The sequence below is a fragment of the Bicyclus anynana genome, chromosome 6, assembly GCF_947172395.1.
Source record: "Bicyclus anynana chromosome 6, ilBicAnyn1.1, whole genome shotgun sequence".
In the NCBI taxonomy this organism is placed as follows: Eukaryota; Metazoa; Arthropoda; class Insecta; order Lepidoptera; family Nymphalidae; genus Bicyclus; species Bicyclus anynana.
Window position 1 is genome coordinate 3,860,998 of NC_069088.1, and position 17,143 is coordinate 3,878,140.

General features: G+C 36.4%; 1 protein-coding gene across 1 annotated transcript; it reads left to right on the plus strand.

Moving 5' to 3' along the window:
* Window positions 1-3,935: 3,935 nt before the first annotated feature.
* On the plus strand, window positions 3,936-15,370 carry LOC112048947 (cubilin-like). Its single transcript, XM_024086658.2, has one exon. It carries the CDS (start codon window positions 3,961-3,963, stop codon window positions 15,244-15,246), a length of 11,286 nt encoding a protein of 3,761 aa, XP_023942426.2. The 5' UTR covers window positions 3,936-3,960; the 3' UTR covers window positions 15,247-15,370.
* The last annotated feature ends 1,773 nt before the right edge of the window (window positions 15,371-17,143 follow it).

The following is a 17,143-nucleotide window of genomic DNA, read 5'->3' on the forward strand; positions in this document are numbered from 1 at the left end:
GACGAATCATCTACCATAGGTTTGTTATAGATGATTATTCGTATTCGTATATTATAGGCTCAAAATTGAGCACGATTCTCATGTCAGGTTGAGGAGGAGTAGTTTAAGAAGAATAATGCATTTTATTTTAACGTTGTTTAATACATTCTCTTAATTAAAAAGTAGTAACTAAAAACTATTTTTGTTAATTATTTAGTAGATTTTTATTATTTTACTATTTTATCATTTTAACAAGCTTCTATGTCAATCGAAAAGGAAGTTTGTTTTTTTTTATTCTCTACAATTTAGCCCTTGACTACAATATCATCTAATGGTAAGTGATGATGCAATCTACGACGGAAGCGGGCTAACTTGTTTGGACTAGGATGAAATTCAAGCTGTTCTTCTTCTTCTAATTCTTCTCAGCAGAACCTGCCTTCCAAACCGGTGGTAGAATCTTATCTACAAATATTCAACTGATGTGTCAAAAGTGCTTGTAAACTGAGCCTACTTGAAATAAATGATTTTTGATTTTGATTTTGATTTGACTCCTTTCAGTTTCTACACGACATCGTACCGATATACTATATTATAGATGATGCCGATATTATAGATGATCCATGTAAGTATCCAAAGGTAGCAAGACGGATGTAGTAAAATCTTTACTATTTTGCGGTGGACTCTGAGACAATTTTTCCGGATTACCTCCGAGCCTCCGAAGCAATGGCAAGCTTTGAGATCACGCTTTAGGATTATGGGTCTCAAATAATGCGCTCTTAACTTTATACGGCGAGAGCCACCTGAGGAGCTTTGAACCAGAACGCGCTAAAATGTTTACAGAAACAGTTTTTTTTTTATTTATTTTTTTACAAGTTAGCCCTTGACTACAATCCCTGATGGTAAGTGATGGTGCAGTCTAAGATGGAAGTGGGCTAACTTGTTAGGAGGAGGATGAAAATCCACACCCCTTTCGGTTTCTACACGGCATCGTACCAGAACGCTAAATCGCTTGGCGGTACGTCTTTGTCGGTAGGGTGCTAACTAGCCACGGCCGAAGCCTCCCACCAGCCAGACCTGGACAATTAAGAAAATCTCAATCTGCCCGGCCGGGGATCGAACCCAGGACCTCTGTTTTGTAAATCCACCGCGCATACCACTGCGCCACGGAGGCCGTCAAAATATTTATAAATATTTTGTATAGTCTGGCAAGTTCGTTGATGACACTCCCATGATATGCGGGCGACGAAGGGAAAGACTGAGCGGGTGTGAAATCGTGCGTGTCGAGAAGCAAACTTAATTAGTGTCAAACACACTAATTAGTAATTTTTGTTCAGTCAGCAATGACTAATAGTGAACACGAAGTCACTTTCTTAAGAATTACTAACAATAGGTGGATGGTAATTTTCATGTATATCTACTTAAAATTAGAGAATAGATCAATTTAGAAAATATTAATTGCCATGACCATAACCATAGCACTACTATCTGCGCCAGGAAGTTCGTTAAAAAATCTGGTATATACTCGTAAGTATGTCTGACTATCGCTATCGTTCTAGAAACTCACATGGGGGCGGATCTAGGGGGCGGACACTATTCATTAAAGGCACTGTCGGAGATATCGCCTGCATACTATGATATGACTAGCGGACGAGCGTATTTCGTGATGAATAAGTGCCGATGGCTTCTTTATAAGTTAGCCCTAAATATTGACAACAAAATTTTCATAAGTTCGTTTTAAATAATTTTAAACTTGGTACCTACTAATTTTTATTTTCATTTAATTATTTTTATTTACCACATAAATTAACATTTAATACGATGAACTGTACCCTTAATGTTTTGCATGAAACATTATAAACTTTTACCACAAAATAGGGAAATATTTAACAGCGTAATAAACTAGCAACATTACGCGGGTGGGAAGTGCGACGAGTGCGGAATGTTGCTACAATTTTTGGACACACTGCGCGCTATATAATGACATCTGAACGTGGCTTCTGAGGTTTCTGAGATGTACTTACTTGGGATGTAACGGAGGTAATTTTTATAGGAACAAAAGGCAGTGACCGAGTTTTCAAATGTGATTCATCGAAGTCGAAATTAATTTACCGTTTGAGACTCGTAATACTTAATTTCTTAAAATGCACATAGCTGAAAGTTCATGAGTTCAGAGGTCATATCCAATGCGCTATCACGGCTCCAGGCTTAATACTCGTATAAATGATTCACATTACCGCCTACTGAAACACGATACCTACACAAACACCAATAGGGTGTGGAACTGCTCGTCGATAAAGAAACACATTTTTAACCGACATCAAAAAAGATGGCTTTCCTAGTCTGCTACCAACTACCGTTACAATTTTCGGCAGAGGTCCAAGAGTCATGGAAGACGTCCTTAGAGAGTTGTTTTGCCTATATAATCTACTTCTGCCTTCGGGCCACCAGGTAATGCTTCTGCGTTCACCCAGAACCCTGTTAATGAGGTCCTGTTAAGAAGTCGGACGACCGCAATTAATACAAACGGAAATAAAAAAACCGGACAAGGGCAAGTTGGACTCGCCCACCGGTTCCGTATCTAGGTTCATTAAAAATAGTTCAGGAATCGAATTTAGCTTTTCCCGAATTTCAACTTCAAACACTTGAGATTTTTTAAGGTTTAAGTTTATTAATTACTTTTGAGATATTTTCTTGTTCTTGTGGTCTATAACGATACATACTACATAGTTTTTGACGGCCTCTATGGCGTAGTGGTATGCGTGGTGGATTTACAAGACGGAGGTCCTAGGTTCGATCCCCGGCCGATTGACGTTTACTGAATTGGTCTAGGTCTGGCTGGTAGGAGGTTTCGGCCGTGGCTAGAAGCCAAAGATGTACCGCCAAGCGATTTAGATTTTTTTGGTTGAATGTCGTGTAGAAACCGAAATGGGTGTGGATTTTCATCCTCCTCCTAACAAGTTAGCCCGCTTCCATCTTAGATTGCATCATCACTTACCGTCAGATGAGATTGCAGTCAAGGGCTAACTTGTAGAGAATAAAAAAAAATACAGGTCAATAGGAAATATCCAATGAACATTGATTCCATTGAGAGTATCGAAATATACGTTTTTTGCTGAATCGGTCGTATCTTTTTTTTACGTAAATTTAAAAGTTTGATTTTTCAAAATTTCAGGGGACCGTAGACCTGAGTGTATTTCAACTTGATACCCCCACGCATCCCCGAATGACAGACAGACAGACGGACAACTAAAGTAAAGGTTCCGTGTTTTCCTGTTAAGGTACGGAACCCTAAAAAGACCTATTTATAAATAACGTTCGTTTCTACTTTCTATGTAAGTACGCGGTGAAAGTAAGCTAGGGTACATTCGCATTTACACTTCCTTAAAAACGAATTTCTTTAGGCATTATGAATATTTTGTTAATTTTAAGCCGTTTGAAACGTATCACGTTTGCCATTTGTTTTTATTTTACATTATTATGAAAATAATATCTTTAATAAAAATTCGAAAACTTAGAATTAAAGATTTCAACGCACGCATACAATACTGTTAAAGTATACATACATTTTAACTGGTGGGAGGCTTCGGCCGTGGCTAGTTACCACCCTACCGACAAAGACGTACCGCCAAGCGATTTAGCGTTCCGGTACGATGCCGTGTAGAAACCGAAAGGAGTGTTTATTTTCATTCTCCTCCTAACAAGTTAGCCCGCTTTAATCTTAGATTGCATCATCACTTACCATCAGATGAGATTGTAGTCAAGGGCTAACTTGTAAAGAATAAAAAAAATATACATGGATAGATGGAATGTTATCAAATTCAATAAAAACTGTCCATATGGCCTATAACAATTTTAATCATTTTGTTAAGTGGGTATACGCCCCCTTAATCTACATATTCGGTTACACAAGCTATTTACTTCAAAACAAAATAGTGGCTAGCAGTCTGCAATTCCTATTAGACGTTCATCATATTATGGACCATGTCCAAATTACATTTTTCCTGTATATTTATAATAATTGTTTTATCAGAACTTTTGCAATGTGAAGTGTATAACAATCGACCCAAAATCAAAACGGTTGATGGTGATCTTATATTTACACCTGGATACGATAGAAGCATTTATTTGAATCCTAACGGACCAAAGTCGAAGATATTCTACGGTGAAATAAATCTTTTAAATATTTACAACAAATCAAATACTGAAGAGTTAAACATATTTAACGATAGAACAACGAGTGATAATGGTCAATTAAGTGATGTTTTTAGAAGAATTCAAAATTTGGAAACATTAACTAATTCATTCCCAAGTAACGTGAATTTAAATATTTCGTATTTAACCCGCAAAATTAATAATCTCGCTAACAGAGTTCGTACGATTCAAACTTTACTTAACACAAAAAATAAAGACGACTGTCAATCCTATCCTTGTGAAAATGGAGGCACTTGCTTAAACTTAGTTAACGGTTATTACTGTTTATGTCCTACAACTTGGAAAGGAGCCAACTGTGATGAAGACGTTAATGAATGCCGTAATTTTGCGGGTACCGACTTGGGATGTCAAAATGGTGCAACATGTATTAACAGACCAGGTTCCTATGAATGCATTTGCAAACCTGGTTGGTATGGCTTAGATTGTACAAGAACAGCCAAGAATTGTTCAGGAGGGGACTTTGAAATGTGTGGCCACGGCATGTGCCTGCCAATTACTAGCGGAGAGGGTATAAAATGCATTTGTAATCAAGGTTGGACAACTGATGGCACCGGCGCTTGTTTACAGGATGTAAATGAGTGCTTGTCTGGTCAAGGATCGCGCTGCTCCGTAAATCCAAGAGTAGAATGCATAAATTTACCTGGTTCTTTTCGATGTGGAGCCTGTCCGAAAGGCTATGAAGGAGACGGTTTTGCTTGTTATGATGTAGACGAATGTCTAACTATTCCAAATGGTGGTTGCAGTATGAGTCCTTTAGTATCGTGTTACAACACTGTTGGTTCTCGCATATGTGGAGCATGTCCACCTGATTATCAAGGCGATGGAATCACATGTATATGGACTGGTTCATGTTCTATAAACCACGGAGGATGTCATCCATCAGCTCAATGTCTTGAAAATCAAGGTATAAGACGAACACCTCAATGTATATGTCCTTATGGAATGCAAGGCGATGGAATCGGGATTCATGGCTGCTACGTATCATCAAGAGGAAATAATACTCAGCAATGTGAAGACAATCCTTGTGGCGATCATGGGCATTGTCATCCGTTAAGACAAGGTTATACGTGTATTTGTTATCCAGGTTACAGTGGCGCTCACTGCACGCACCAGAATAACATGTGTTCGGACAATCCATGTCACAATGGAGGCAGTTGCAGGCTTGATGATAGGTCATCACGAGGGTTCAAATGTGAGTGTACTGCTTTATATTCTGGTGATCTTTGTCAAATTCATATTCAACAATGTGGCGGATTTCTAGACTCGGAAGAGGGTAGCATAATATATCCGTTAACAAATACAACATACGGACATAATTCGCGATGCGCTTGGGTAATTCATACCGCCCCAGATAAAGTTATAAACGTAACGTTTAGTAAATTCAACTTAGAAAATGACACACCGGAGTGTAGATTTGATTTTCTACAAATTCATGACGGTAGAAATTCAGCACGTCAACTAATCGGTAGATTTTGTGGTAGTAATTTTCCAAATGGAGGAAACATCATCTCCAGTCATAATTATTTATATTTTTGGTTCCGATCTGACCATTCAGTTGCCAAAGATGGATTTGCGTTACATTGGAATAGCGTACCCCCTGTGTGTGGTGGGGAAATAGATGCGACAACTCACGGACATATTAGTTCACCCGGCTCACCAAACACATACCCGCCTAATCGGGACTGTTACTGGCACTTAAAAACAACATTTGGTAAAAAAATACAATTGCATTTCTTCGAACTCGATATAGAAAACCATGCTAACTGCAGTTTCGATTATTTAGCAATTTATGATGGAGAACATACAACAGACCCACTCCTTAATAAATATTGTAACACCACACAACCTGCGCCTATACAATCAGCCAGTTCAGAAATTCTTATACACTTCCATTCCGATGCAATGGGTTCTGGTAAAGGTTTCCAAATCGCATTTGCGCCTATAGAGGGCGTGCCCGGGTGTGGTGGGTATTTTACTTCGGATAAAGGGGAAATTGGATCACCATCTTACAATGGCCTTTATCTGAGTAATTTACTTTGTGAGTACAAAATAACTACTCGCCCGGATACAAGAATTCGTATTTCATTCAAGACTTTTAAATTAGAAAATTCATTAACATGTAAATATGATTCTGTGAAAATATATGATGGCCCAACATCGGATTCTCCTCTAGTTGGTAAATTTTGCGGTACAACTCTTCCAAAGACATACACTTCCTCTACCAACAAACTTTTTATTTTGTTCAAAAGTGATCACACAGTAGCCTCCGAGGGGTTTAAAATAGATTTTGAATCCATTTGTTTTCAAACAATAGTGGGCGACAGTGGAATCGTTAAGACTCCAAATTATCCTATGTTTTATCCAAAAAACACTGTTTGTGAATATGTTATTAGTACAGCTCCAGGTAAAGTAATTCAGCTAACATTCCAAGATTTTGATATCGAAGATAGTAGTTATTATAACTGCACTTACGATTATGTCGAAATCAGGGACGGGCATTTTAACAACTCAACTTTATTGGGTAAATATTGTGGTAATTCGGAAGTTGTACCACCTACACAAATATCTACTTATAATTATATGTATATTAAGTTTAATTCAGATATGAGTATAAATGGTAGAGGCTTTTATTCAAACTTCACTACAGTAGACACAGAATGTGGCGGTATTTATAAAGAGAATTCAGGCATTATCAATCACCCCGCGGACAGCAGTGAATATTATTCTAACAATCAAAATTGTACGTGGTTCATAATTGCTCCAGAAGGAATGCACATTAAATTAACATGGAACAGATTCGATCTTGAAAATATGCGGTCATGTGATAGTGATTATGTAGAAATTATTGAAAGTGATGATTACAATGACGATAATATTTTGGGAAAATATTGTGGGAGTACAATGCCCCCAGCCTTAACAACTTCATCTAGTTACCTTAAAGTACGGTTTATATCAGACATAAGTATTCGTGACAGTGGATTTTCGTTATCATATTCATTTTTAGATGAGCATAATCACTGCGATGGCTTATTTGTTAAATCTCATGGATATATATTTTCACCAAATTGGCCTGAAACTTATGAGCCTAACCGAGATTGTACATGGAAAATATCTGTTCCTATTGGTCGTCAAATAGCACTTAACATAACTGACTTTGACCTTGAGCGTCCTCTGCGTGACAAATGTGATTTAGGAGACTACCTGGAAATAAGAGATGGCTCAACTGCAGATTCTTCTTTGATAGGAAAATATTGCGGATCTTTCACATCCAAAAGATTAGTATCAACAGCTAACAGCTTGTATCTCCATTTCCATTCTGATTTTTATTTAAGCGGAAGAGGATTTCAAATTGAATGGGACGGTGCTTTATATGGCTGTGGAGGAACACTCACTAGTGTGTCAGGTTCTATATCATCACCTAATTATCCACAAAACTACCATGAAAATGCAGAATGTTTTTATCGTATAATTACAAGTGCTGGATCAAAAATTCGAATAAGCTTCACGGACTTAGATTTAGAAAAAACAAGAGATTGTAGAGACGATTACGTAGAAATATTCAACGGACGTGATGAACACTCTTCAAGTTACGGCAGACATTGTATCATGTCACCTACACTGAACAATATTGAAACCACTACCAATTACGCTTTTATTAAATTTAGGTCGGACATTTTCATCAGTGGCAAAGGATTTTTACTTAACTATGATACTGTTTGTAATAATAACATTAGTGGAAACTATGGAGTTATTGAAAGTCCTGGTTATCCAGACAAATATCCATTAAACATAAATTGTTTATGGAACATAACTGTTCCTAAAGGTAACAAAATTAATATTACATTTACAAACTTTGATGTCTTTTCAACTTTCCGCCTACATAGATATTCGCCAGTTTACCAGCATCCTTGGAGCAGTAGTCCATATCCTGTTAGGTCATTCTATACGCCATTTCACCGTTACTATCAATATTCACACAGTGGGAATTGTGAAATAGATTATTTACAGACAAAAGAGACATCTGATGTAAACTTTTCTGAAAGGCTATGTGGAAACTCGCTACCCAAACCAATAACTAGTAATACTAATTCCATGCAAATAAAATTTGTTACTGGAGGATATTTTCCAAAGGCCGGTTTTCGTTTAGAATGGTTTAACTTTGGCTGTGGCGGGTATATTACAAAAAAATCAGGCTCTTTATCAATGGACAGGATCTCAACTCCAGGTCAATTAGAATGTGAATGGATTATAGAAACTCCAGGAGGGACAGCAGTGTCTATAAATTTTACGGAATTCTTCCTGGCTGAATCTAAAAATTGTACTACAGATGCGATCGAAATATATAACGGCCAAAGCATTGATTTTCCATTATTAACAAAATTTTGCCTTAAGGGGCAAATTAACGTTGAAGCTAGCTCCAATTTTTTGTTAGTAAAATTAATTAAACAATCGTCATTACGAGATGTATATTTTAAATCTACTTTCACTTCTCATAGGAGCCGCTGTGGCGGTGTAATAGAATCTCCATCAGGTTCAATTCATTCAATTAATTATCCCAAAAACTACGATAATAACATGGATTGCTTATGGTCTATCAGGGTACCGAAAAATCACAGGATTATGTTGAACTTCATTGATGTGGACTTATACTCTAATCCATCATCTTATGACGATGATGATTGTGGTGACTTGATAAAAATTTACGATAGTCCCAATATATTGAGTTCAAATTACACTTGGCTTATATGTCCAAACACAAATACAACTCAAATAATTTCTAATACTTCATCAATAGTAGTACAGTTTAAAACTGATGAATATGGAACGGCCAAAGGGTTTAAAGCTAACTTTAATATGACTTGTGGTGCAATAATTGAGGCAAAAAATGATGGAATTATTAGTAATGATAAATTTTTGACCAGTGCGAACCAAAATTGTACCTGGACCATACTAGCACCCGAACCTAGTAAAAAGGTAATATTAACCATACGGTACATATCATTGCCTAAGAACGCTGAAATTATAACAAATCGAAAATGTCCGTCATCTTACCTTAGAGTTTACGATGGAAACGATGAAATGGCACCTCTCGTTGAAGAGTTCTGTGGTAGAAAAGTGCCGCCCACTATCGTAAGTCATGGGAGTGCCCTGACAGTTCAGTTAGGTTCTTACACTAATAATATAGAGGGCCATTTTTCCGCACACTTTTCTACTTTAATTAACGCATGTGGAGGAGAACTATTGTCAGAAGAAGGAACCATCGCTTCACCGAATTATCCATTGTCATATCCTAATAATGCAAACTGTGAGTGGATTTTAAGCACATCACCTGGAAACAGGGTTTATATTACATTCGATAGCTTTGACGTATATTATTCCGATGGATGTAATGAAGACTACTTAGAAGTAAGAGAAAATAATGGTGGTGGTAAGCTTATAGCTGTTTATTGTGGTCAAGATGTACCATATAATACAACAACAGGAACAAAGCTGTACATTAAATTTCATAGCAATAATAGAAATACTGGTAAAGGGTTTCTTCTTCATTACGGGTTTCTTCACGGCAATGACATTACAGGATTACGGAGTGGTGAAATAACATCTCCTCTTTATCCATTACCGTATTTAGGAATTGGCGAATATAGTTGGAGGATAATTGTGGAAGACTCAAAGACTATTTCTTTAAATATTAATCACTTAGAGATACATAAGACACAGGATACTTGTAATAGCAAGTTATTGATTTATAATGGATACGATGAAGACGCTCCCTTATTAGAAGAACTTTGTGGATTATTAACACAGGAAAGTAAACTGTTACAAACCACTTCTAATGTTGGCTTTATTAAACTTGTTTTAGACGATACGAATATTGGGTCACTTTTCCGTATTGCTTGGGCAGATACCTACTCCAACTTGGGAGTTGAGACTCAGGGACTAATCAAATGCGGAACAAATGACACAAAACTTATTTCTGTTGATAATGACTTTGTAATAACTTCTCCTAATTATCCCGATTCTTATGATTCTGACTTGGATTGTGTTTGGATTCTTAAAGCAGCTCCAAATCACCATATAAAATTGATATTCGATGAAATATCACTTGAAGAGACTCCAAATTGTTTCGCTGACTACATTTCAATTTATTCTTCAACAGACCTTGCTATCTGGACCCCATTATCAGAAAAAATATGTTTATCAGAAAAAGAAAAAGTTCCATTCGATTCAACTATTTATATGAAAATTACATTTCATTCAGATTCGAGCATATCTCGTAAAGGTTTTAAAGCTCGAGCAACCGCTGCATGTGGTGGATTACTACTAGACAAATCTGGAGTAGTAGAGTTTACAAAATCAGATATTATACATTTTACTCAAACTATATACCCTGAGCTACGATGTAACTGGACTATTAAAGTACGTCCTGGGCGTAAAATAAAGATTAATTTCGAATACGTGAACATAACAAATAATGACGTTTGTAATGATTATATTTTGCTAAGAAACGGTGAGACTGTTGAATCGCCATACTTGGGCAATGGAAAATACTGTGGTTATTCTCATGAAAACGTAAGTGGAATAGTTTCATCTAGTAATATCGTGACTCTTACTTTTGTAAGCTCAGAGTTCATAGTTCCTATAACTGATCTAAAACAATTTCCATCCTTTAAGTTACATTACGAAGAAGAAAACATAGAATGTGGAGCTACTTCTACTTTAGATTTCAGCCACAGATGGGAAATTATAACTTCTCCAAATTATCCGTCAGTCCCTATTCCGTATACGGAATGTGTTTGGACATTTCGAGGTCCTCCAGGTGAAATAATTAGAATCGACTTCTTAGACAGATTTGACTTGAAACCAACTGATGATTGTTCTTCTGAATACATTGAAGTAAGAGACGGATCTTCTCGATTTTCACCTCTTAAAGGGCTATTATGCAAAGAGCGACCACGACCTGGCACAATCAAAAGTAGTGATAATAATATATTTATCAAATATAAAACACAAATATCAGAACCTCGAGATGGTTTTAAAGCTAATGTGTCAATTGATATGTGTGGAGGAACTATTGTATCTGAATCAGGTGAACTATCGTCACCTGGTTATCCTCATATGCTTGTACTGCATGCTGGAGTCGTGTGTGAATGGGAAATAATATCGCTTCCAAAACACGTCATACATCTACATTTCACTGATATAGACTTACCAGATAGCAAAATATCGTGTCAAACTAAAGTCACTGTTGAAGAATCAATACCAGGAAATAACTCGGTGGCAGACGCTCAGTTAAAAACTTTTTGTAACGATGACTATGAGGAGTTTACAGAGACAATTGAAACACTGACAAACAAAGTCATCGTGAAACTATATTACGGGGAACCGAGCGAATGGTCACATACATCTGACAGTAGAGGTTTCAAACTGACATTTAATTCATCTAGACCTTCTTGCGGTGGAACAATAACAGCTGACGAGGGTTATTTGACATCACCAGGCTATCCAAAAGAAACATCATTACGGTTTTGCCAGTGGAAAATTATAGTGCCGAACATTAATCGTAGAATACGCTTAGAATTAATAGATTTTGAAGAAAACCAAAATATTAATGCTTATAATGATTTGTCATTTAATTCAAGGATAGATAAAAATGATGAAAGGAATTTGTCACAAACTGTTTTCGAATCAAGTCAAAATAAATTAACGTTTTATGTGTGGTTGTTATCAAAAGGTAAGGATACACAGAAATTTAAAGCCAAGTTTAGTTCGGAGGATCCTGCTTTATGTGGTGGTAACTTACAAGGAACCCAAGGAAACTTAATGTCACCTAATCTGCAGACGGCATACTTTTGTGAATGGCAGTACACAAAAACAGACGGACTTTCAAGTGAGGCTGAAGTGCTTAACACAATATACTTAACTGTCAATGTGTCATCGTTAATTAAAAACAGCTGTCGTTATCTTGATTCCAAGCTTTCTATAAAGTCAGATACAGGGTTAGACGGCATTTTATTTAGTCGAGTTATTTGCTCCAGTAATGAAGTTAATTACAGAATACCGATTTCGACTATGCAACTAACAGCTCTTCAATTTAAAGAAAAGCCCTTTACCTTCTATCTCAATTGGAAGTTGCAGCCATGTGGAGGTGTAATCCGTACAGGACAAGAAGCGGTAAACATAATTAATATACCGAATAGTCATAACGACACCATAGATTGTGCTTGGGTTATCACCGCCCCTGAAGGATTTAGAGTAGAATTCAAGGTAGAAGGTATGTTTAACTTAGACTGTTCAGATGAATTCATTGAAATAAAATCAGGATTAGAGGAATCTACTAGTTTTGGTAAATATTGCAAGAATAATATGCCAGAACGTGCACTTGTATCGTCATTTATGAATCCATACATAGAATATCATTCAGCATCCCAGAACCAAAGAAATATTAAACTTTTAACTAGAGTTGTCACTTATCAATGTGGAGGATATCTCAGACAATATGATAAAGTTATTACTACACCTAACTATCCTAGAGAATATGAAAGTAATCAAGAATGCACGTGGGAAATTGAAGCAGACATAGGCTATAGGATATCTTTTAAATTTGTCGATCGATTTGTAATAGAAGAAAAACCAAATTGCACAAAAGATGCTGTTATAATTTATGACTGGAAAGAAAATAAATATGAAGAAATGGCGAGACTATGCGGTCGCCATCTTCCACCAGCGTATAATTCTACAGCTAACAAAATGAAAGTTATGTTTCGCACTGATGCTGATATTAATTTAGATGGTTTCAAAGCACAATGGGAACCTATATGTGGAGGAACTTTAATAGCAAAAACTGAGGAACAATATTTATATAGTCCTGGGTACACAAACGTTTACTTCCCTCGCCTTGACTGTAATTATAAAATAACAGCACCATCACCAAATAAAATATTGGTAAAATTTTTAGATTTCGAACTTGAAGGAAATTATCCTGCGTGTAAATATGACAATTTGACTTTGACAGAACATACCGATTATAAGCATTTTGTGGGACTTTATTGTGGAAAAGAAATGCCGAAAACAATACAACCTTTCGAAAATGTTGAAATAGTATTCAAGACAGATCGATATACTCAGAAAAAAGGGTTTAAGCTATCTTATTCATTATATTCATGTGGAGGGCAAGTAAAAGAACCTAGACTTATAACTTCTCAGTCACCAGGAACAACAAAAACCTATACTGACAATACGAACTGTACCTGGTTTATTGAAGCTCCAATAAATAAGACAGTGGTAGTTAAATTTTCTTACATAGATTTAGAAAGTTCTTATGAATGCTACAGTGATTATGTAGCCTTATATGAAGGACACGTGATTGACACCAGCAAAAGACTGTCTTTAATTTGCGGGCATATTAATTCCACAACAGTTATAAAAAGCAATGGTAACAAAATGTTGTTACAATTTGTTTCTGATGCAGCTGTAAACTATAAAGGTTTTCAAGCAGAAATATATTTTTCATATTCTTCGTCAGTTGGTTGTGGTGGAGAGATTGATGTAAAATCGACATCTAGTTTTAATTTGCGATCGCCATTAATTGGCGGGAATGTAGTATATGAAAACTACTTAGACTGTCATTGGAAAATAAAAGGGCCCGTCGATCATATCATAAAGGTTAAATTCACATCATTCCATATAGCTTCCTGTGCACACGTTAACCAAACTGCATTAGGTTTTAGCAAATGTGATTGCGATTTAGTTGAATTAAAAGACGGCCCTAATCCTAACAGCTTAGTCATAGGTACTTATTGCGGACATAGTTTTCCACCGGAAATATTCTCTTCAAGTAATTTAATGAGTATAAGGTTTTCAACTGATGGAGAAGCGGTAAGCTCTGGATTTGAAGCAATTTTAACATCTCAACCATCATCTTGTGGTCAATCTGTTTTTACCGTCTCTAGAACAGTTCAACGAGTTCGGTCCCCAGGATATGAGTCGGGATCTATACCACGAGGGCTACATTGTAGTTATGTGTTCGATTCAGAATCTGAACCCTATTCCACTATTCATGTAAGAGTACACAATATGGATTTAGAAGGTGACACAGATAATAACTGCGATAAAGATAGACTAATTATCTCGAGCAAAGCACCGGTACAAAACATGAGCTTAGGTCAAAGCTTTATTTTGAACGAGGCCGATGAATTTTTCAGTCACGCCTATTTTTACGATGCCACTGTGCGATTCCCAACTCATGCCGTATTATGTGGGTCTAAAAAATCACTTGATTTTTATGTCTCCAAAAGTGTGTTGATAAATCTAAAAACTACACCAGAGAATACTATTAAACATCGTGGTGTAGAAATTGAAGTTGTCTATGTAGGGTTTTGCGGTAGAAACTATACTGATTTACAAGGCCGACTACAAACATCTTATAGCTCCAATATAGAGACAGGTACCCTAGATTGCTATACACTAGTCACAGTACCCGAAAATTATACAATTTCAGTTTATTTTATGTCCGTATCCCCTGTTTATTGGAGCGGTGAAAATGTATACTTAGAGATATATGACGGTAATAATACGAAAGCGCCTCTTTTAACAAAAGTATCAACTGAGTATTCAGACTATCTTCAAACATTTTCTACTGGAAATAATATATTGTTACGTAATCGTATGAACGGAGCGGATATGGTCATATATGACTTAAACTATGTCGCAACTGATAAAGGCCAAGGCTGCGGGGGCAAATTGCAAAGCGAAATTGGCCGATTGACAAGTCCACTGTATCCCCGTGTCTATCGAAAAAAGTCTACATGTGAGTGGGAAATCGAGACACCCTCAAATACACGATTGTTTTTAAAATTCACAATGTTCAATTTAGGTACTATTTGTGACCAGAACTATTTAAGATTAGTCGATAAAAGCGGCAGTACAATCGCGACATACTGTTCAGAAACTCCAGCCGATTTCACAAGCGAAGATAATTATGTCAAAATAGTATTTACCACCACCCAAAACAATGGCGGCAATGGCTGGGTCGCTGATTTCTGTGGTATCTTTTAATTCAAGTTCAGCACCATGATATTTTGTTTTACTCATTATATTAATCAAATTACTTAATATTCATCCTATTGTAAATATTTTTAAGTCTAAAGTACAAGCTGCAATGTTTTCGCTATACCTAAAATATTTTATTACGGTATAATGAAATTGTATTGATGATAATCTAGGTTATCTTATTTTACATTTACTTTAATTGTGAACAATAATAATTGCCATATTGTTAGTGCAGGAAATGACTACATAAATGAAGCATATTCTTAAAGCCTCAGAAAAAGCTCCGATTTTAAGGATTTTTTTTAAACATGGTTTTTATGTTATTTGAAATCAGAAACCTTTTGGTGCGGGGCAATATTTATGCTACTTATTTAATAAATAATTAAAAAATATTACAGACTTCAAAAACACATACGTATGTAACGAAACTAATAAGCGGAAGAAAACATTATAATTTTTTCTATCTACTGATCACTTTGAAGGTGGGCCAATGGTACAAATAATGGTTAGACAGTCAATCTTCTTCAAGGTTTATTATTTCAAATAATATCAGAAAGCAAAGTTAACAAAAAAAATCATCAAATCGGAGCTACTTCGAGGGAAAATGCTCTATTTATTGTACATTGTACTAAGTCAGTAATATAGGTACATACCTATAAGATTAGGTTTATATATTTTATTAATTTCGTTTTATTTTTATTAATAAATTGAGTTGCGCAACATCTTTTGTATTTTATTTATGAAACCGTAACTGCTGCATCTGATTAAGCATTGGGTAGCATGCTAGAGATTCATAATCAACCCATATTCGGCTCACTGCTGAGCTCGAGTCTCCTCTCAGAATGAGAGGGGTTAGGCCAATAGTCCACCACGCTGGCCCAATGCGGATTGGCAGACTTCACGCAGAGAATTAAGAAAATTCTGTAGTATGCAGGTTTCCTCACGATGTTTTCCTTCACCGTTTGAAACACGTGATATTTAATTTCTAAAAATGCACATAACTGAAAAGTTGGTGGTGCATGCCCCGACCGGATTCGAACCCACACCCTCCGGAATCGGAGGCAGAGGTCATATAATCACTGGCAACACGTACTGTTTGAAGACTTTTGTCTTCAGGCACTGAAAAGATATCGCGAAGTTTCCTGAATGCAGCCCAACCGAGTGATTCGGCGATTTACAATCAAGAAGAGAATTATTTGAATCTGAAACCTCACTCTGTGTCTAAATGTAGCATATTTAAACATTTATAAACTCGTAAGTATTGCAATACTATATCTCCTAATAACAAACAATGAATTATAACTCTATGCCAATTAACACCAAATGCATTGTTCAATTTATACTATCAACTCATATTTGACTCACTGCTGAGCTCGAGTCTCCTGTCGGAATGAGAGGGCTTAGGCCAAATAGTCCGCCACGCTGGCCCAATGCGGATTAGCAGACTTCACACACGCATTTATTCGCGATGTTTTTCCTTAACCGTTTGAGACACATGATATTTAATTTCTTAAAATGCACACAACTGAAAAGTTTGATGTTGCCCTGGAATATTATATAGAGGTAAAGTTTGTGGTGTTGTAGGGGGTAATTTCTTTACTACTAGAAATCCACGTTATTTTTGAGTGTCATAAGCTATAATATATCCCCGTATTATCACAGATACGGGAACTACGCTGGTGAAACAGCGGAGTTAAGAAATAACATGGGACACATTTAGTACATGTCATCCGAACGACGATTCGCCGATAAACCCAATGAAGGAAGTTTAGTGCAGTAGCTGTGGTTGTAGAGAATAACACAGCACCGGCAGTACGCAAACAATAGTTGTACTAACTTGATGCGGAAATAGCAAGAACCGAAAAGTCCGCAACTAAGTCACAACACAAATAGCTCGGATGTT

Excerpts from the sequence above, each read along its gene's own strand:
- LOC112048947 (XM_024086658.2), top strand. The coding sequence starts at position 3,961 with ATGTCCAAATTACATTTTTCCTGTATATTTATAATAATTGTTTTATCA.